Source organism: Amphiprion ocellaris, chromosome 6 (genome assembly GCF_022539595.1).
Source record: "Amphiprion ocellaris isolate individual 3 ecotype Okinawa chromosome 6, ASM2253959v1, whole genome shotgun sequence".
NCBI lineage: Eukaryota > Metazoa > Chordata > Actinopteri > Pomacentridae > Amphiprion > Amphiprion ocellaris.
Genome location: NC_072771.1, coordinates 16,408,214 through 16,429,429, shown reverse-complemented (window position 1 = coordinate 16,429,429; position 21,216 = coordinate 16,408,214). Strand labels below are relative to the sequence as shown.

Genomic DNA, 21,216 nt, shown 5'->3' with positions numbered 1-21,216 from the left:
AGAAAGATTCAAATTGAAATTTTTAGGATTTGCTCCAGCATTTTGCATGCTAGGTGTGAATCTTTAAAATGGAGCACATCAACAAGACACCCCATCTGACCACAGTCATAAAAGCCACAAAAGATCCATCATTTCAATCCTGAATACCTGTGTCTTCAGATGTGGGTTGCCCATCCTTCACAGGGGTTGTACTTTCTGAGGATGAAGAACTGGCTTTCCCCGAGGCAGGCTTGTGGCTGCTGTCTTGTGAACTGGTGGGATCTGTGAAGGCATCCTGGGTGGAGTTGGAGTCAGAAAGCAACACCACCTCACTGTCCTGACTGCGTTCTGCCAAAACAAAACAACATAGGTTACACTGCCAGGTGCATGGACACAGACAGAGATAGACAAATTCATAATTTGGGGTGTCATGGAAAAATAAACTGATAACTTTTTTCTGTCCAAAAAGTTTATGAAAATGTAATTATACTGTAATTTCAAATACTGAATAAAATGAAATTACTGTACTGTGCAAACTTCTTTTTTTTGCCAATTATTCAGGATTTCTAATTGCACACTGTAACAGCATGCTGTGCAGGCCTTTTTTTTGAATTGGTAGTTAGTGACTTGTTTAAAAATGCCAAAGATTCCCTGTTGTAATGTGTGGAAAAAAAGTGTATATTATTATGAAACAAAAATAAGTAATGAGTCACAAATCCTTATTAGTGCATCACTAATGACACATTGCTATAAAGGAGAGATGGACTGCTTTTGTAAGTGGTCCAAACACAAAATGCCAGCATTCCTTTTAATTGCCATGTCCTGCAGCCTCAGCAAAAAAAACGCTTGGCAGGAAACTCTAAATAAGAATCAAGAGGGCAACAAGCTTTTGCTATTTCAGACAATAATGCACACGAGGCTTTTCAAAAGATTTACAGTCATGAGTCAACAGCAAAGTTACTATGGTACTGTAAAATTTGTGTAAACTGACAACTGTGTATTTCAGTGCACTTCATTTTGGATTTAAAATATAGCCTCTTATAGAGTTTGGTGGGTTTGTAGAGCAGTACCATTCAGGGAAGCCAGCCATAGTGAAGACCTGGGCAGGCAGTAATCATGGTCAAACTCTGGTGAGGCTGTTGAAGATACGGGGAGCTGGTTTTAAAATATAATCAAGCAAAATTGCACCTCTAAATTGATAGAAAATATCTGCAATAGTCTTTAAAAAAAAAAAAAAATCAACCATTTCAGTTTCTTGACAACTGAGTACAGATTTAACGCCACTCCCCTTGAAAATGCAGAGCCTGATTCAGACACACATTTCTTTATGTAAGACCACACAAAATTTGCAGTGCAAGAGTACTGAGATTATGTCAGCAGTCTTACACCGTTCGATATTTAAAAAAAAAAAAAATAAAAAAATAAAATAATATATATATATATATATATATAAAAAAAAAAAAAAAAAAAAAAATATATATATATATATATATTTTTTTTTTTTTAAAAAAAATCGATACTTCCCCTCCAATGCCTGAAAATTTAGGCCACAGTCTGACATGAATAAGAACTCTTCAGCAATGTAGCAAAGACACTCAGAACTGTGCATGCATATCCCCAAATAAAGACAATCACTTTGACTACTGTTATTTTTTCCAATAACCGTTCTTCTATTTTATTCTAAGAACAGCAACATAGAAAAAAATCACCCCCCAAAAAATGTAGTATAGGTCATCAACAGGGCATCACAAAGGAGCATTTTCCCTGATAATGATTTAATAAATGCATGTCTGAATCCAGCCCTACAGTCTTATCACCTTGATGCACTTTAAGCAGGACTCAAGTCAGAGAGACTGGACAACAACAAGCAAAAATGTGCACGCTGGGACATTTTCTGGCTTCAGTCTGAGAGTTGTGTGCCAATAACAGGGCTGCCACATTCTTTCTGACTTGGCATTTTCACACTAATTGGCCATAATTAGAAATTATACCCAATTAGTGGAAAATAGCAAACACGAATCACGCAAGACTTTGAAATATCTCCCAGGAGTTTGACTCTCTGTGGAAATTACCCCCACGCCAAACTCAAACAAAATGTGACCACATGATACACCAGACAGTTTTGTGGATTGTGATAAAAGACTGACTTTGTCCGCTTGTGAAGACATTCACCCCATTGGAACTACATGCATATAAATGGCAAAGCAGGTGGTAAAAGCAAGCAGGCAAAGAGGTAGCAGGCAGGTAGGTAGGTAGGTAGGTAGGTAGGTAGGTAGGCAGGTAGGTAGGTAGGTAGGAAGGAATCTGGAAAGGGTGACAAAACTGGCAACATGGGCAATATGGCTGCGTTATTTGCACATTCAAGCTAAACATGATACATGGGGTGGGTGGACATATGTCATTGTTTTTTGTCACATGGAAAGAATGACAAAGACTGATTTCTCTATGCAAGATTTGGGCCTGCACTGCACAGTTTCAGAGATTGAAATCGACTTATAGTAAGAATCCATGTATGCAGCTAATATTTCTTCTTGACTCTGATGTCTGGGTGAATCTGGGTAAAGCTAAATACAGTAGAAGAGCCAACATAAAAGATAGTTAATCTGCATGAATTAAAAAGGTCAGGTATAGATGTACATTTCCAAAAGCAATTTTGTACATCTAAAACAATATTCCACACACACCTTACATTATTTTTCAACATGTATTCCTTGCAGCTATCAAGTCGGTTTTTCCAAGAACACACATTTTCTATTTTGATATCCACCTTCATAAGAAAAATCACTTTCTGTATCAACTGATTAACAGTGAAAGACAACCATCATGCCGAGCACTCCTACGTTTCTGAACGTACAGAAAAACTTTATATAATCTCTGCAGTTTAAAAACATATAACCTATGTATAAATACTAAACATGGGAAGACCACCTTTCATTATTTTTCACTATGTAAATTGATGAAATTACAAAGGACTTCAAACTTTGAAAATCTTGTCCGATTGAATAAATTTAGACTTCAAATCATTTAAGTGATGTCTGATGGTATGAGGCAGAAAGAAGAAGAAAAAGGGATCTTAAATTCAGTCAATTCTCAAATGAAATACAGATTATTATTATTATTATAATAATAGGGCAGTTGTCAACTGATCAATATGTAACCATTATAACCACGACTTGGTTCTCTGACAATGCAAATCACTCTGCTGAACTAACTCTGCTAAACACACAGTAAATCAACAATCAGGATCACTGAGAATTTACAGCTTTCATTTGGTGTAGCACCAATCGACTGAAACTGATTGACGCTGATATCCACACGTCAGCACAAACATGTCTGTGATGTTATAGGCCGACAAAACAGCAATAGTAACATATCAGGAGAGGCAAGATGATTGGTAAGAAAAGAAAACAAGACCAGCAATAAAGCAGCCACAAGATGGATGTTATACCAGCGCACACACCCACATATGCAAACACACAAACCTTAATACCCTCTGCAAAAACACAACCAAGAAACTATTTGATGCACTGCTGCTTTGTCAAGCATAGCAAATTCGTCAAATAATCAGTAGCCATATTGCCCATTTCACCACATCCCAATCACCCAGTGCATGGAGATCATTGTAACTGAAACCAGAGCCATTAAGCATGGTGATTAGCAATCTGAGCACTCCCCACTGGGGTTCCTGTCCCAGTGCAGAAAGGGCAAAGCGCCCAACCCCAGAGACAGTGTCTAGGACTGGGACTGTACCATCAGCCTGCTGCTCCTCATGCCGTTGTTGCTGCCACTGCTGCCTTCGGAGTGTTTTGCGTTTGGCGTAATCATGGTCAAATGGCGTGGCCACGTAAGGAGGAGTTGTCAGACCTGGGGTGGCAACTGATGGCAGAGAGGAGCTGAGGACATTCCCTATGCAAACTGAGGAGCAATTAAAGTCTTCATCCATCATAGTGGGGGGCTTCTCCCTGAAACAAGTGGAAAACAAGAATCAGTGTTCGGCTGTGACATTAAATGTATCATCTTAGTTTTTACAGGGATATTTTTTTGTAGAAATGTGGCTTACTTTTCATGGGTCCTTGGCATACTTGGCATACTCTTCTCTTCCCCTCTCGCGAAAGGCCCTGTAGCCGCCTCGACCAGCAAAGTAAACAAGGGCTCATGTTCCAGATCAGGTTCATCAGCCTCAAGAAGTTTTAGGATGGTGGCACTCAGACGGAAGTGCAACTAGAGGCAATCAGAAAAAGAAGTTTAACACTCCACAGGTACGTGTACAATGTTTTTAAATGACAATGCTTTCAGACAGTTATCTTATGTAACACTGCACTGATGTAACACAACTAGGAACTATTTGAGCTACCAGTCACAGATAGCATACCTCCAGGGCTTCCATGGCTAGGTCAGGAGGATTATGGTAATGAATTTTCCGGGGGTACCTGGCAGCTTCTTCATGCAGATAGTGTGCTGCCTATAAATACAGAACAGAGGAGAGTCAACAACTTAACACAACCACCTGACAATACGAGTTAATTCCTAAACTAGTAAAATGGGGTGTGATAAGGAGTAGTAGTGTGCTAACATCATGGTTCACCACATTAACATTATCCTAAATGGCACTACTGCCCTCCATGACACCGCCTTTCATACAAGTTCATCTGCCTCCACTGATCTAATCAGAACAACTGAGCTATGACTAACTCCTTACATTGTTCTACCAAGAAAGAAACATTTTGTAGGAGTGGAAGGGCAGTGAACTTTGTTTCTGTAGGTGGATTATGAAACCACTCAAAGGAGAGATAGAAAAAGGTCTGCAATCAAAGGTTTGCTCTGAATTCTTTAACCTACACTTTTTATTTCCCTGGTTTGTACCAGAATGACAACTAAGTTCCTTACATACTTAACTTGTTACAATGTTTGTTCATTACACTCAAGTACTAATTAGGTTTTTCATTGTGCAAAAAACAAGTAACTACAATATACAGTGTGTAGAAAACATATAAATTAGTTTGCTGCAGACTTTAACCTTCAAACAAAATCACAGAGACCTTACGCAGGTCACATTGCAGCGTGTGTGAATGTATTAAAGACGTACTGTAAATCATCTTCAAAGCATTAACATTGTATTTAAATATATTTACAGACTGTGCAACTGGCATTTCTACTACAATTACTACAAAATTCCATAATCAGGGTGGTGGAAAACAATACATTTAAATCTTAAGTCATGATATGACTTAAGACTCTACCTCTACCCCTCTACCTCTACCCCTCTATCTCTATCCCTCTATCTCTACCTCTCTACTTCTTCTGTCCCTCTCAACCCGCCCGGCCAGCAGGCAGATGGGTCCCCCCACATTAGAGCCGGGTTCTGCTCGAGGTTTTTTTCCCTGTTAAAAGGGTGTTTTCCTTGCCACTGTCGCCTTTTGGCTTGCTCTGGGGGTTCAGGCATATGGGTTCTGTAAAGCGTCTTGAGACAATTTGACTGTAATTGGCGCTATGTAAATAAAACTGAACTGAATTGATATCTTTGAACCAGGTTACCAGCAAGCATATATTTTTTTGTGCAGTGGCAGACCTGATACATTACATTTGACAAAATTACCACCTCAACACCAAAGCTCATTATTAGAAATAAATTAAATTTCTTGCAAAACATCAGATTAAACTTAAATGTCTCCACAACTGCTTACCTTATTGTAAAGCTTCAGATATTCCACGGGCGGCTGTTTGCGTTTCTCTGCTATCTTCCCCAGCATGTAGTGAATAAGCCACTCTTCTTCATCACTGTCACCTTCACAACTGGAAGCACCCTGGAAACACTGAAATGCTGTCTGCAACATGGAGTCTCTCCTTTCTTCCATCTGAAACAACACAAACACGTACACATACACCGTGGAGACTTCATAAGGAATTTAGCTCAATTAACTCTGTGCAGACTTCCTGGAACAAGCTAAAAGTGACTTAATGTGACTGTTTAGTTCACACATCTACCATGAAAGTGGACACGACATAATTTGACAGGGGATGCAGCTGAGTTACATGTTAACATGAATCTCACCTGTTTAATCACCTCTGGGGGAAGCTCATTACGCCACTGTTTGAGCTGCCGTGAAGCAAACGAATGCAGTGCGTATGATATTGTCCCATACTCAATCCACAGAGACAGGTTAGAGCTGTCGATCTCCAGGGCTCTCTTAAAGCAGTTAAGTACTGCCTGGGAGTGCTTCCATATTGGTACGTCACTTTTCAGCTCATTAGAGTTGAGCTTGTCCTGGATACGACTGGCTCTAGCTAAAGCCATACCTGCCCAGGAGTCAAACCTGAGGAGAGACAGTTTCTGTCACAATGCCACTGACAAAAATGCTAGTAAAGTCACTGTACTCAAAGTATTACATAGATGGGAAAAAGAGAATTCAACACAAGCACACTCATTTGATGAAATCTAAGAGAAAAAAAACTAACTAAATTATTAGTTTCAAATAAACAAACAGAAAAGGACTATGTTTCGTAGACATGTAAAATAATCAGTGTAAAAAAACGAGCTACCTGTTGGGACACACGCATATGTCGTGCATATAGAACTTGATGGCTTTGGACTGCTCCTTGTTCTTGAAATGATAATCAGCCAGCAGGTAGTACATCTCATTGATGATTGGAGGTGCAGGAGCGCTGCCCGCAGGAAGGCATGGGGCCTTAAAGAGATCAAAATTCAACATTTCTTCAATAATCACGAACCTCAATGAAAAACCTGCAAATTAGGATAAAAGTGACTTAAACATGGAAAAAATGGAATGACCAAGTACACTGGCTTTTACTCCATATCACAAGTAATTTTAGGGTTCAATTAATTACCTTTAGGATACAACATAGTCTGATTGATCAGTGTATCTCAAAATTTTTATCACTATACACCCCCATTTGTACTTTGAGATTCTTGGGCAGGGGACTCTTCTATCTCCTCCAGAATCTGGACTCAAGAGTATAGACAGGACAATATTTTCTTGCGAACGCACACAGAGATAGCCGTGTGAACTCTCCTGGACTCGGGCAGATGACAAAAGTTACATCACTCAGACCCCAGTGGACACTCACATACTTGGAAATGCAAAAAGTGTAACACTGGCCTAAGGGGAAAGAGCTTTTGAAATTACAGCCCTGAGGTTCTGGAATATCCTGCCAGAGGAAAGCAGCTGGCTGAGTGAGTGGCTACTTCAAAATGTTACCTTAAAACATCCAATTTTTTCTTTGATTTCAGTTGTTATTCTGTTCATAGGTCTTGCCAATTTAAAATGGCTACTGAGTACTTTTATTCTCTTTTTACTGTGTTTTTAATATTATGATTTGTGACATCTTTGCTTGTTATGTGAAGCACTTTGTAAGTTTGCTTTAGTACGTATAAATAAAGATTTCTGACTCGCTGGTGCTCCTCACATTTAGTGTGGCTTCACCGACTGACCTTTTCTGCCGAGTCCTCGATGTAGGCTGCCACTTCATCCATGGTGAGTGTGGGAGTGTCACTTTGGGGGGTGATTCCAGAAAACCTCCTCAGCAGATTGGCTAATTCTGCAGACACTGTGCTTGTCTTATAGCTGTCAAACTCAGGCAGTGACTTTGGTTTGAAATACTGGAACATGAAGAGGGCATCGCTCCACAGAAGCTCAACCTGCAAAACACAGATTAATTCCACAGGAAACATTAGTGTCCCAGTCCACTGTGTTGTGAGTCTAACACACAGCACCAATCATTGGTAATAAGGTCTCATAGGGCCTCTTGTCTTGCGCCATGGTAGTCAGTGGTAACAGTCAGAACCCCAGTCATCTATATGTAGTGACATCTTATTGTGGGATTGACACCCACCTGGTGGCTGCACACATGCATGACAAGGACACAAGAAAACAGGAGTTGTACACATAAGCCTCCTGCTGCCATGAATCACTCCTTTTCTTACAATCTTATCAGACTGATACCATTATCTCTGCTTTCCGTTTTCATATTCTGGATCAAATCTAGCTATCTCCTCAGAATCCCTTCTGCTAAGCTGCTTCTAAAGTGAGCAAATGCTAGATTATGTAAACATGTTTAGTACGTTGAGTTTTTCAGAAGAAAAAATACATAACATTGAGAGCTTAAAAACCTGCAAATCAGAATTTTTCAGGTCTGTTTTTTTGTTGTGTTTCTAAATGTGTTTCTCACTCAGTGAATTAATGCTATTAAGCCATTAATGCTATTTCACAGCCTCAATTTATTTCAATGACACCAGACGCGTGTACCTTGACAACAAAACAACATTAATGGATATAGCAGACATGTTTTTGTGGCAGGAGGGTCAATGAGGACGAATGTTTGCGTCATCGGCAGTCTCTTGTTTAACCACTATACTTATGAGGGTTTGCTAGTACACGGGATAAATCACACCAATTAATCAAAGACTTGGACCATATCTTCACTATTTCACCACCTCATCACCAACATTTGGCTTTTATCTAAATATTAGTTCAGCCACATTTGGGGATTTTGGTTATACATTTTCAGTTAAATAATTTTTTTTAGTTAAAACTGGGTGAAGCAAACTTGGCAGAGATTGACTCCTGGACTATAAAACCACAGTAAGAAACATGGGCAAAATCTCCTGTAGTTTATGTAACGAATTATGATATACCAAATCAAAAGCATGAGCAGGTGGTCTTTAAAAAGCATCTAAGTGAGTTACTTGTGGAGATGAGTGGTCCTCCAGGTAGCGGGCCTTGCTCTTTTTACTGGGGTAAGCATAGAGACAGAAAAAGCACTGTTCCAGGGCCATCTCCAACTCCTCTTTGTAGGGATGAGATTCATTTTTGGTAGAGGCTATGAACTCTTTCTCCAAAACTCGAACCTAAACCAAACAAGAATGCACAGCAGACAAAATACTTACATATATGTATATAAGCTGTACATTAAAACAAGTAATATCTCAGTCAGGATAGAGTATTTACAGGGATAATTCTACAAACAAACTTACATAGAACTTGAGAAGTGCACCATCTGAGTTGCAGCACAAGGAACGACGGCCAAGATACTCGTGGGCTGTGTTCAGGAGCATCAGGGAGGAGGGTAGCATGGGAGTGTCTGAGTCATCTGAAAATCAGATTTGACAGGGTCACTCAGTGTAACAACTGGCGTATTATAAACACAGAGGGAAAACTAAAGGCATGAAAACAAGAAGTCAACAAACCTTCATCATCCCCGACGGACATATGCTGTCGAAGCATACAGTCAAAAGCAGCCTCCTCATGTTTGATAATCCGATACAGGATAATCCAAGGCAGAACTGAGAAGAAGTAAGGCTCCTTGGGATCATCAGAAATGGTCATGCTAAGATCAATTAGCTGAAAAACAGACAGAAAAGCAACCACACAATAAATTAACATTCCACAAAAGCTCACTTGTTTCTTCTCATAGAATCAGTTACAGTCCTTCTTTAGAAACACCAGTGTTGTCTTTAGGTTTCTTCTAACCTGAATCAGGTTGTTTGCCAGTCGAGCCATGCTAGAGAAGTGGGGAACACTGCTTAGAAGCTCAGACTCTTTGTTGAAGCAGACCTCAATGCCATCCAGCAACTTTTGAATGGTGCTGACCCACTCCTCCTTGCTAGGGGGAGAGCTGTTTGAAGCAGAGTTGAGCTGCTGAAGGGCTTCGTTCAAAGCCAGCTCACTGCAGTCCAAACACTGCTGGTAGTCGTGCAGCTTCAGCAGTGAGTTCTATTGGAGAGAGTTAAAACTCAGAAAATAAGCAACAGAAACCATGACATATTTTCAATAATTAAAGATCCAACTGATATTGTGGCATGTCTAACCTGCAGTAGCATCAACTGTGCAGGACGCTCTGGCGCTGAGCTCACAAACTCCAGAGGTTTGCTCCTGCTCCCATAATTAAGAGTAGGCTGCAGCAGGCGTACCACGGACTCAAAGTCTGCAGACTCAAAGAGACGCTGGATCTCCTCCAGTGACTGACAACGCTCCAGAGACTTCAGCCTCTTGTCAATCTGTCCATGGGAACAAAGGACACCCAAAAGAAACCCACAGTCAACAGCTATAGTAGAAGCTCTTCTGGGAGATGTGACACTAGTTTTATTTTTTTACTATTTTCTATTACCCTTGAAAATATGTGCATCACACTAAACTGGCATTTCAAAGACTGGACAAAGAATAATATATTGGATAAGAGGGCTACATTAACAAAAGAAAATGTGTAACGGATCATCACACTGACCTCCTCCACAGAAATTGCAGCATCTACACGAAGGTTAGGTAAGTTGATTGTGTAATGTTTCCCATCTGGGTTCTTTGGTTTGCTCGGCAACAGGCCTATACAGACATCATAGCTCTCAAGGGCCAACTCCATGTCTCCCTGTCAAAAAACAAGAAACACACACACTTGTAGGGAACACCTGGCCGAGCTGAGCGAAAAAGACTCGTATAATCAAATATCCAGAAAAAACACCAGAACATAGTTGTTACCTGCAGGGTCAAGAATCGTGCCTTTAGCCAGTAGACACGCACCATGACATCCAGCCAGTCATCCTCGAATAGGTCTCTTTGGGATGAACCTAGCGCTAAGAGTAACAAATCACCCTGGAAGTGCTGCCCAGGGAATTCAGAGTCTGTTGCATCGTTGCTGGGACCACTGCTGCTTCTTCTGGGAGCAGCTAGAGACGGAATAAAACTATTACTACAAGTCAAATGTAAACAATGACTTTCCAATAGTTAGCAAATCCTATATGTCCTCCTGTGTAGTTTTAACAATAATTTTTTAAATGTAAAAAACCTATTTTTTACATTTAGGTCTGGTGAAATTTTTGTCATTGGTGGTAGAGATGAAATGTGACACATTGCAGGACCCATATGTGATACAAGCAGTAACATCTACTGTAACATAACACTGCATTACTCAACCAAGTCTTGTCACTTGGACTTACCAATCTTCCCTTTGCTGTGTAACCACTGCTCCAGCTGCAACTCCATACAAGCTAAGCTCATTGCCAACATTTCCTGTACATGTAGCAAATACATTTTTTTTTAGAACTTGTTGTGGAGGAAAAACAAGAGGTTCCAATTAACAAAAAAATAAAATAGACATTGTACTAGATGCTGAATTTAGCCGACCTTCACAAAATTGGATCCAAACTGAGTTTACAGAATCTGAGGTATTGGGGACAATGACAATGTTTCAATTTGAACACAAATAAAATATATTCTTATGCTGCAAGTACTACACAAGTTCTGCCATTTAATATAAAACCAAAGTTAATAACAGCTATTAAAAATTCTTCTTTGCTGTCTATAATTTTCTGTCTAACCCTTTGGCTGAAAGGAAATCAAGCAATTAAATTAACATCTCAATTATATTTAAGTTCTAGCAATCATGAAATTAACCAGCTATGTTGTCAATTACCCGAATGTGTTGGTTGCTGCAGTCCCGAAGTAGCGGGTTAGGAAGACCACTGCTGTGCTTCCTCCAGGTCTGATAGACCTCCAGCACCACAGCAGTCAGGCCCCGAGGCCACTCCTCCATGAACTTCTGACCCACTGCTTTCAGATACTGCATCATCACGTCCAGTATACCACCATTAGTCATATTATTGAGAAGGAAGTTGTGGACATCCTGTTGTTCTACAGAGAAGAATTCACAGTTTGTTAATTTGACAGACATGCCAACATAGCAGGATATTTTGAACACTTATCTAGGATGAACTACACACCAGACTCCATGTATTCAACTGACTCAACAGGCAAGCAACTCCCATGCAGAGGCTGTATGCTCTCCTTCCCATCACACTGTGCTTCAAGGTTACTCAGACTCTCATCATCATTATCTGGATCAAATTTCTTTAGCCTAAAACAAAACCAACAGAATAACTTTAAATCAACAGAACTACAGTGAGTTACATATTAATGCACTGTTTAGAAGGTTTATGAAAAGATACCTGGAAGGTAGGTATTTAAAAAGCAGTTCTTGAAAATCAATCTTCTCTTCCTTCTTGCACTTTGTGTTTCGAACACGTGCTGAGCGTCGCTTGGCTGTCTCCCCACTATCTTCCACCATACGTTTCCTTTTTGGAGCTTTCTTCACTTTATCTGTCAGCGAAACTTCCATTGCTGTAGCTGTAAACATTTCAAACGACTTTTTTTAACTAGCATTTTTACAGATTCTTGCTGCATTTGCTCTTGATGAAGAGAATCACAAAGGCAGGAAAAATGAAAAACATCTCTTTAAAAACAACTAACCAACAGGATGAGCAGAAGTGGTGACCTCCACAGTGGTCTGGCTGGGGGTAATATGAGGTTGAGTGCTGCACTGGGGCAGCACTACCGGTTCAGGGAACGTCACTGGTGGCAGGGATGAACTGGGGCTGCTGCTCAGCACAGTGGTCTGGCCCATACTGATAGGGCTGGTCGGCTGGGGGAGGTTCTGGAGGAAGTTTGGGTCACGGTATTCTGACAGGTCAATTTTGCGGCCAAGGCTCGGGCGAGGAGGCTCACATGTGGTCTGATGTCTGTACATTGCAAGAAGGCTTTCGCCCACATGCTTCCATCTGGGATAAAACAGATGAGGTGGTTCTGATTCATTGCAAAAAAAACAAAACAAACCCTACTACAGGAAAAAGTAAATATTACATCCCTCTGCAGTAGAGGTTAACAAAAGGTTCACAAAACTGAGCCCAGAAAACAATTATTGTAGCATCAGAGGAGTTCAACCAAGAATTTCACCACAGTATAAACAAATTCTACATTTTTAAGCTGTGCATACGTTTCAGTTGTATTACTAATAGTAATCTATCTAAATAACAGATTTTCAAACCTTGACTGTAATTTTCATTTGAATTATTACGAGAAAATGCAATGTAAACTAAATCAGGAAAAGCAAAACAACACTACAGCACTCACGACAGGCAGCGGATGGGCTGAATCAGGACGAGGTCGGGTTTAGGTTCACAGTGAGAGAGCGCCTGCCTGCGCCTCCGTATTTCCAGTGCCTCTTCCACAATCAATTTGCGTTCCTCTTCTTCCACTTCCACATAGTGAATAGACATATCGCTGCAAATAAGCCGTATCAAATCACAAAAGTTTGTCAGTGATGTGAAAGTATGAAGTTAAACAGACAAAGGCTTAAAAAGTGAGCTGGATTCACCATTTCATGAACATCTGCATTGTATCCCTCTTCAGACAAGGCTGCTCCTCAAACATTTTTTCCTTCAACACCAGGCCTTTTGTGTAACAATGATCCTTCTCCAGGGCTTTGGCAATGAAGTACAAACAGCCTGGAAAAAGCATGCACTTGAGGGTTACTACTTTTCTTTCCGTATTTAATCTCTTTTACAAAAAATTTACGATGATATATTACATACAGGTGTAGTCACTGAGTGTGTAGAGAATAGTTATGAGGTTGTCCAGACAGGGCCAGTGGTCTGGGTTGCAGTGCAATCCCTCCTCAAACGCATGACGAGCTAGAGGAATGCGCACCAGTCGCACAGCAACCTGACCAATTTTGTACCACATGTTTACATCAGTGGAATCCAACATCACTGCCTAAGAAAAGAACAGAGCAGAAAATATGGTTTGAACACTCAAGTCTTTTTCATGCATATTTAGTAAGTTAAGTCATGAAATTTCACAAAAATGTTCATAAACAATTTAACTGGATGTGTTTTTGATCTACCTCTAAATAAAACTCCATAGCAGTCTCAAGGTCATCCCGCGACGCAGCCATACTCGCCAAGTTTTTGAAAGTGGAATATTTCAACATCAGTCCGGGATGCTTAAGACCCACTCTCTGATCGTCTGAGGGCATGGCCTACAATTTTACAGATAAAATTATATTTGGCACTAAACGCTAAGTAGTACAGATTCATCTTAAGGCCATCAAACTGTTTGTGTAACCAAATGGCTAAATAAGGAATGCATACTGTAAATCTCATTTAATCAGTAAAACAGAATTTCTGCAGAACGCTGGTAAGACACTGACATACAGAAAACCAAAGACCAGAGACCATATCTGACACAATCAGACATAAAAACAAAAGACAATTAACTGGACATTTTCTTACAAATACTACAAAACTGGTAATGAGTCAAACAGTCTCCATGTTCACAGAAGACGTAAAACCAAAAAAACGCTGCAATATTTGCAAAACTTTATTAATATTACTATCATTAAGATATATCATTAGTAAAACACAAACAAATGGCCATCCTGGCTACATATGACTCATTGCTGTAAATATGCAAGAGCACTGCTCTCCATTACAGACACACACAATTCTTGTTGTACTGTGCAACCATGCAAAAGGTTTTTTTTTTTTTGAGAAAGATATACTGTACAGTAGCTTTACCTCTTTGAGCAGTGGAGTTTTGAGAAGCTCATGATAGGCCTTCGCAGATTCCTCAAACTTGTCATGTTTTTGCAGATCCAAAGCTTTGTGATACAAAGCAAAGGCCTCGGCTTCCTAAAGAGAGAATTCAAAGAGAAATCAGACTTGTCTACAGATGAAAAATAAATGTGCATCAGCAGATGGGCTTAATATTGTGATATTATGATTCATCTTCATATAGTTCGTACTTGAGCCTCTTTTGTCTGACTCTTGTTACTTCTCAGAGGATCTTGAGATTCATCTGCAGCTGTCGAAGCAGCATTTAGTGCTGCAATGCGAATCTGTAAAGAACAGCAAATTGACACGCTTTAGTAGGAGGGGAGCTAGAAAGAGCAGAATAGGTTGGAAAATTTACAAAGTGTATTGATACAAAACAGCCTCCGATGATGCAGTTCACAACATAATAAAAAATCCTACCATTTTAGTTTCTGGAAAGCAGACCTTCCGCCTTCACGGTTTGCAGATTTTGATTGTATCTGCAAAAAGGTGTGAGAGGAGAGTGAACAGAAATCAATAAATGCACGCAATACTCCAACTCCACAAGAAAACGCAACGTTACTTGAAAACCGAAAGAACAACAATTCCACCACTTGTAGTTACCACTTAACGCAGTTACTCATCGAAAAGTGCTAGTGTCAGACTAGCTAACCTTACCGAAATATCACTTAAAAGTTAGCACGGTTAGCCTAGCTCTGCGTTAGGACAGAGCTCAGTTTGTCCCGAACAAGTTTATATCGTCACGTAAGACAATCAGAACTCCGGACAATAATTACTAAAGGTACTCTTCCGACTGGCAGGAAAACTGAAGTCGCTGACAGTTCATATTATTTCTTCAGCTAGCTGAAATTAGCAGACACATTCTATGAGCTAACGTTAGCTTTGTTTCGCCGGGTAGACCAACACCTGCAAAGCGAGGAGACGTACCTACCACTCATTCCCGGTTTAACTGCATATTTAAAGTTGCAGATACTTGCGAAAGACAGCAACCTTTCATAACATTACGGCCGCAAAGCACAAAGCAATTTAGAAACTTCATTTATCCATCATCCTTTGTTGTTGTTAAACATGGATGTGAGTGTTTGCGTCACAGCATGACATTTGCTACCCGCCAATTAGTAAGATCGTCGCTCATTGGTCAATGCTCTGAGGGTGGATTCATGTGACCAATCATATATTACAATATTGGGTAAAGCCACACCAGGCACAGATAGCACAGAAATGCGAAAAACTACGAAGATGGTTTTATGGTTCAGTACGCAATAAAAACACCAAAGTAAATCTTGAAATTCTAAAAAGAAAATTACGCTTTTATCCGTTGTGTATTTGACAACTCTAGAAAAAAAAAGTTTTCAAACGGGTCAAGATTGTGTAAAAACGCAGCTTAAAGTGTTTAAACGTGCAATGTATTGTTTGTGGATGGATGGATTGTACTTTTTTCCCCCCCGGAAAGCCGGGCTCCCCTCATAATGTCGTGTTTTCCTTTAAATTCCAACACAACAAATAATCAGTCTAAACCTTTAACTATTGAAACTGTATTCAACTGTAATCATATATCCCACAGATTAAATTATATCCACAGTAACAATCCTTAGTGTTGAAAGTTGTCTATTTCTGTATGAATTTAATGGATATGGCTATGAAAAAAATTCCGAAAAAATAATTGTTGCAATAAATATATAAACAAATGAAATAACTGCATCTGAATATAGCACATGGAAAAAACAACAGTGAAAAACAAATGTGGCATTAGGAAAATAAAATAATTAACTATCTCAGATTAAAGAAATAATTAAAAGTAGTCCTTTGAAAAAATGTCATTTTTACCATAAAAACCTATGTATTTATTAATCACATTTATTACCTTTTGTCAGGATCTATTTTATAGCTATACTAAATTATTTCAGAATAAACGTTTTTATGAATGGATTTATTTAGTGTTGAATAAAATAGCATGCCAAATTTATAGTTTATTAAATATGCATTTTATGTAGGTTAAATCAGGGAATAGCCAGGAACAGTGTACATCAATATTTAAATGTAAATATTAGTGCACTCTGTCTCAGACATTCAAATTTATCGTCAATGTGAGACCTGCATGGTTAAGCGACTACCACTAGGGGGCAAACTTTTATATATAATCAAGTAAAACAGAGTCTGTGAGCTTGAGGAGCTTTTTTTTTCAACACAGGATCTTAAAACTGTTTGATCTTTTGTTTATTTCCTTTGCACTTGTTTGCTTTGACGCTTCATTCTGATACTTAGATCGTAATTATGTTTTCTTCAGCTTTCTGTCTAACACAGATGACAAATGCTGTAAAATTGTACAAAGCTGTGTCATGTTTTCTCTCTTCTATATTATGCATTTTGTACGTGTATATGACATATATTATGTGTTTGTCAGGATTCATGCCGGCAAATTGTAACATCTTCTGCAGTAACAGTATACTGTTTTGTCCTCAATGACCCTGTCTGTTGCAGTCCCTTGTTGCTCCGTCGTTGCTTATCCCTGCCTCCTCCACCCCCAACACTCATCCTCACCCCACCCATCTCTCCCTTGGCCGAGACTGGCTGGCTGGCACTATTATCAATTCTTTCTGTCAGCATGCCTGCAAAAAATAGCTTACGTCACAGTCATTACTGGCTCTATAAAAGCCGGAGTAATGCAGATTCACTGTGCATTCAACCCAGCTACATTCCCAGACACAGAGCAGCTCATCTCTCAAGTCATGACTTCCAGTGGCTTTGACCCTTACTTCCCTTCTACTTACAAGAGGAGAGTGGTTGTGCGCAGTTCAGGATATGGAGGTGCCGGAGGAATTGGAGCTAGGTCTGCCTACTCCACCCACTCTGCCCCAATAACTTCCTATGGCTCTTCACGGCGAAGTTACCCAACATACACCCGAGCTGCTTCCGGTTATTCCACCGTGCTTTCTGCTCCTGTGCCTGCAGCTGCTGCTACTGAGCTACGCCTTGACCAAGCAGCCCAGGTCAGTTCTGAGTTCAAAGTCTTAAGGACCCAGGAGAAGGCCGAGCTGCAGGACCTAAATGACCGCTTTGCAAGCTTCATTGAGAGGGTCCATGAACTGGAGCAGCAGAACAAGTTGCTGGAAACTGAACTCCTGCTGCTAAGGCAGAGGCAGACGGAGCCATCCAACCTTCGGGCCCTGTATGAGCATGAGATCCGCCAGCTCCGTGCTGCTGTGGAAGAGGCCCGCCATGAGAAGCAAGCAGCCCAGGACCACAGGGATGAGATGGAGGACGTGCTGAGGAACCTCCAAAAACGCTATGAGGATGAAGTTCTTGGCAGAGAAGAAGCAGAGGGCAGGCTCATGGATGCTAGGAAGGGTGCAGATGAAGCTTCACTGGGCCGGGCTGAGCTTGAGAAAAGAGTTGGGACCCTGCTGGATGAGCTGGCCTTCCTGAAGCGCCTCTGTGAGAGTGAGATTGCAGAGCTGCAGGCCCAAATACAGTACAGTGCGGAGGTGTCAGTGGAGATGGAGGTCGCCAAACCGGACCTGTCTGCTGCTCTTCGTGACATTCGAGTGCAATATGAGAAGCTGGCGCAACGCAACCTTCAATCAGCCGAAGAGTGGTTCTGTAACAAGATGAACGTGATGACAGTAGGCACTGTTCGCAACACAGAGAGTGCACGCAATGCCAAAGATGAAGCTGGAGAATATCGCCGGCTGCTCAACGCTAGAACGCTGGAGATTGACGCTTGCCGTGAGATGAACCAAGCTCTGGAAAATCAACTTCAGGAGGTGGAAGAGAAACAGAGTGCTGAGATCTCTGCCCTGCAGGTGAGGTACAGATAGACACTGAATTCAAGTAAGAGTTGCAATTACCTTTGAATATAATGTCCTTTTTGTGACTAACTTAAGAATGATTTTAGAGACTTTCTGATATTTTTAACAAGTAAAATAAGTCTGATGGCAGTTATTATTCTGCTATTCATAGTCCAAAGATTACCTGAGATGCAATTTTGTATCCAGCCCATAATGTCACTAACATGATACTCTCAATACAGGATACAATAAGTCAACTGGAGGAGGAGTTGAGGGCAAACAAGAATGACATGGCTCGCTACTTGAAAGATTATCAGGACCTCTTGAATGTGAAGATGGCACTGGATATTGAAATTGCAGCTTACAGGTTAGTGCCCACACACAGTCTCTCCACTGATGTATATATTGCAGTGTAATTGTGAAATTTAGATAAATCCCACCAGCATGTAATTTCTTCATAATGCATCCCCTTATTCTGTTAGGAAGCTGCTTGAAGGAGAAGAGAATCGTTTAAATGTGGGTGCACCAGGGCCTTCGGCTGTTTATTCCCAAGCCATGTACTCCGCTCCATCCTATGGAAGAACACATGTCTTCTTGCAGCCTCAGCTGAGCTCTGCACCCCCGTACCTGCTGAGCTCCCGCTTGTATACTCCATCGTTCACCACGGAGGAGATCATATCTGCAAGCCAAGCACAGCAGGCAGAGGCCAGCCCGCCTCAGGAGGAGGAGGAGGAGGAAGAGGAGAAAGAGCAGGTGGAAGAGGAAGAGAAGGCAGAAGAAGAGGAGGAGCAGGGAGATGAGAAAGAAGACGAGGAGGAGGAGGTAGAGAAAGAGCAAGAGGAAGAGGGGGAGGGAGATGGGGAGGAAGAGGGCGAGAGGGAGGAAGAGGAGGCAGTAGAAAAGGAGGACGAAAAACAAGAAGAGGAAGAAGCAGATGGAGAAGGTTAGTGTGGTAATTTTGTTTAACTGACGTGCACGTGCAGAAAACTAATTCAACCTTTTATCCCCATTTCACATGAATTTGAAGCGGGTGAGGCAGAGGATGGAGAAAAAGAAGACGAGGAGGAAGGAGGGGATTATAGCCAACCTCAAGAAGAAGAGGATGCTGAGCCAAAAGAAGAGGGTGATGCAGAGGGTGAGAAGGAGGAGGAAGAAACTGAAAAAGAAGAGGAGGTGGAGGCTGAAGAGAAAGGTGGCAAAATATCAGACAAAAAAGTTTAGATTTACATGTTTAAAAATACCTGCTAGCCTGTAGCGAAAGGAAAATTCTCTGCTCTGTCTGCAGAGACGTCTCAGTCAAACCAAATGAAAATCTCTTGAAATCAGAAGTGTACTTGAGTGACTCAAAGCATGTATGCACATGTGGGAACTAATAAAGAAATTAAACTATGTAAAAACTAATGACAAAGATGGAAATTGTCAGGAGTAGAAATTCTGCTTTGTGGAGATTTGTCTGCTGGTGCTTCACTGTCACCAAAATATGCTTTATGTGCAATACCCAGTTTGAAATGCCTTACTTCAAGTCCTCGCTGAGTGCTTTAAGTCCATGATGTGCTGCATTGAACTCCAATAAAGCCTTGAAGCCTTGTCAACCTAGAGCTGGCTCCAGGCTTTTCACTTGTACTTATAAAAACAAGCAGTTGCAATGAAGTGTCAAATCAAATGACATTTAGCACAGCTAGACGTATAAGCAGGAAATTATATTCAGTGTCCAAGCTCTGTGACTCACTATCGCAAACAAAGATGCAGATTTCTAGCTGCCTATTAGCCTGAAGCTCCCATTTCATTTAGGATTTAAAATAAAATGCTACATTCAAACCAGAATGTTAATGGAGGTTAATGGAAAAAGTACATTAACGGCAGCCAAAGGGCCATTGGTTCTATCTACACTGATAAATCAGTCCACAATGTGGCTAAGGAGGGGCTGCTGCAAACTAGCACAGTCAGCGAGTCTGTATTGTTTTAAGCCTTTTTCAGCAAAAGATACCGAGCCAATTAAAATGCATGAAAAAAAAACAACTTATTAAAACTAAAAATCCCAGTTTATCAGACAGTATGAAGCTTCACATTTTCAACATGACAAAGCTAATAAAGCCTCATTAGGTTTCTACTGACTTGCAAAACCAAAGTCTGGAGTAAAGAGTTGAGTTACAGTAGTGTTTTTGCCGTTATTTGAAGTCAGCAGGTCGTCTCCATCCTGACGTGGTTCTGTGTGATCAGTGAGCTGACACCAGTGTTTTTCCTGCTGCCTCACCCTCATCCACATCACTGTCCATAAATCAGGACGCCCTGAAACCTTTATGACTCAGCTAGTCTGCTGCACCAAAGAATCTGGCCAAGTGTCAGCTCACACAGAACAGCAAGAGGGAGAGGAAAAGAGAGAGCAATTTCATTATTTCATTAGGGAGAGAGAGAGAGAGAGAGAGAGATTGAGGAGGAGTTGGAGGGGAGAGGGGGAGAGGAGAAGCAGAGAAATATTTCACTGCACTAAACCTTGACAGAGGACAGACTGTTTTTTTACCCAGTAAAGAGGGGGAGGAACTGGAGGCTTCCATAGGCATTTGCAGTGATGCAGTTTCTATCACTTAAATGAACCCAAAACACACCCACACATTCTCTCTTTCTGTATTCTCACTGATTTTAACAAACACACACATTTGACATCAAGAGTTTCAGAATCAGGCTTTGAAATACTGCATCATTTTATAATATAAATACATAAAAGCACTTTTAATACATACGGCAGATGCTCTACTCAATCTTGCATATGTAAAGGCAATGCCCCAAACTGTATGCAATCTCCTTCTCCTCTCTCTCTTTCTCTCTCTCTCTCCATCCTCCTTGTCCTCAGATTACCCTGCCCTGAGCTACACCACATTATCCTCCTTCTGTTTTTCTCTCAGCTGCTACAGTAAAAGACTAGCGCCAGTCCAAAGAAGCACTCAGTTTAATTGTCAGAAATTTCCCTTCACAATGAATTTGGCTTTACGTTGGGCTTTGTGCACACTGTTCACCATGCAAAGAGATAGCAATCCTGTAAATGTTTTCTCA

General features: G+C 40.7%; 2 protein-coding genes across 6 annotated transcripts in view; one reads left to right on the top strand and one right to left on the bottom strand.

Moving 5' to 3' along the window:
- The window catches only part of cabin1 (calcineurin binding protein 1), a 39,192-nt gene extending 23,721 nt beyond the window's left edge, over positions 1 to 15,471 (bottom strand). Inside the window, exons 1-29 of one of the 5 annotated variants that reach the window (XM_023278834.3) lie at positions 15,305 to 15,471; positions 14,798 to 14,856; positions 14,569 to 14,661; positions 14,342 to 14,455; positions 13,669 to 13,803; positions 13,358 to 13,538; positions 13,141 to 13,270; positions 12,897 to 13,046; positions 12,237 to 12,544; positions 11,936 to 12,113; positions 11,711 to 11,844; positions 11,404 to 11,621; positions 10,928 to 11,000; positions 10,470 to 10,657; positions 10,222 to 10,359; positions 9,806 to 9,994; positions 9,468 to 9,710; positions 9,185 to 9,338; positions 8,972 to 9,087; positions 8,684 to 8,845; positions 7,430 to 7,636; positions 6,520 to 6,665; positions 6,032 to 6,293; positions 5,664 to 5,834; positions 4,352 to 4,441; positions 4,040 to 4,200; positions 3,730 to 3,941; positions 1,050 to 1,115; positions 148 to 327 (exon numbers count right to left, since the gene is read on the bottom strand). In XM_023278834.3, the coding sequence (XP_023134602.2) occupies positions 148 to 327; positions 1,050 to 1,115; positions 3,730 to 3,941; positions 4,040 to 4,200; positions 4,352 to 4,441; positions 5,664 to 5,834; positions 6,032 to 6,293; positions 6,520 to 6,665; positions 7,430 to 7,636; positions 8,684 to 8,845; positions 8,972 to 9,087; positions 9,185 to 9,338; positions 9,468 to 9,710; positions 9,806 to 9,994; positions 10,222 to 10,359; positions 10,470 to 10,657; positions 10,928 to 11,000; positions 11,404 to 11,621; positions 11,711 to 11,844; positions 11,936 to 12,113; positions 12,237 to 12,544; positions 12,897 to 13,046; positions 13,141 to 13,270; positions 13,358 to 13,538; positions 13,669 to 13,803; positions 14,342 to 14,455; positions 14,569 to 14,661; positions 14,798 to 14,800 (4,402 nt within the window). In that variant the 5' untranslated portion in view covers positions 14,801 to 14,856; positions 15,305 to 15,471. The remainder of the gene's footprint in view (positions 1 to 147; positions 328 to 1,049; positions 1,116 to 3,729; positions 3,942 to 4,039; positions 4,201 to 4,351; positions 4,442 to 5,663; positions 5,835 to 6,031; positions 6,294 to 6,519; positions 6,666 to 7,429; positions 7,637 to 8,683; positions 8,846 to 8,971; positions 9,088 to 9,184; positions 9,339 to 9,467; positions 9,711 to 9,805; positions 9,995 to 10,221; positions 10,360 to 10,469; positions 10,658 to 10,927; positions 11,001 to 11,403; positions 11,622 to 11,710; positions 11,845 to 11,935; positions 12,114 to 12,236; positions 12,545 to 12,896; positions 13,047 to 13,140; positions 13,271 to 13,357; positions 13,539 to 13,668; positions 13,804 to 14,341; positions 14,456 to 14,568; positions 14,662 to 14,797; positions 14,857 to 15,304) is intronic. The other 4 variants (XM_055011763.1, XM_023278835.3, XM_055011762.1 and 1 more) reach the window with 4 other exon arrangements.
- Positions 15,472 to 17,025: 1,554 nt separating this feature from the next.
- neflb (neurofilament light chain b) lies at positions 17,026 to 19,761 on the top strand. Its single transcript, XM_023278854.3, has 4 exons — positions 17,026 to 18,180; positions 18,408 to 18,532; positions 18,648 to 19,108; positions 19,193 to 19,761. The coding sequence occupies exons 1-4, from the start codon at positions 17,041 to 17,043 to the stop codon at positions 19,384 to 19,386; spliced, it is 1,920 nt and encodes a 639-aa protein (XP_023134622.2). The 5' UTR covers positions 17,026 to 17,040; the 3' UTR covers positions 19,387 to 19,761.
- The last annotated feature ends 1,455 nt before the right edge of the window (positions 19,762 to 21,216 follow it).

Bases quoted from the DNA above. Each gene is read 5' to 3' on its own strand.
- neflb (XM_023278854.3), top strand. From the start codon at position 17,041: ATGCAGATTCACTGTGCATTCAACCCAGCTACATTCCCAGACACAGAG. The intron at 18,533-18,647 runs GTTAGTGCCCAC...TTATTCTGTTAG, and splicing joins ATTGAAATTGCAGCTTACAG to GAAGCTGCTTGAAGGAGAAG. The intron at 19,109-19,192 runs GTTAGTGTGGTA...ATGAATTTGAAG, and splicing joins GGAAGAAGCAGATGGAGAAG to CGGGTGAGGCAGAGGATGGA.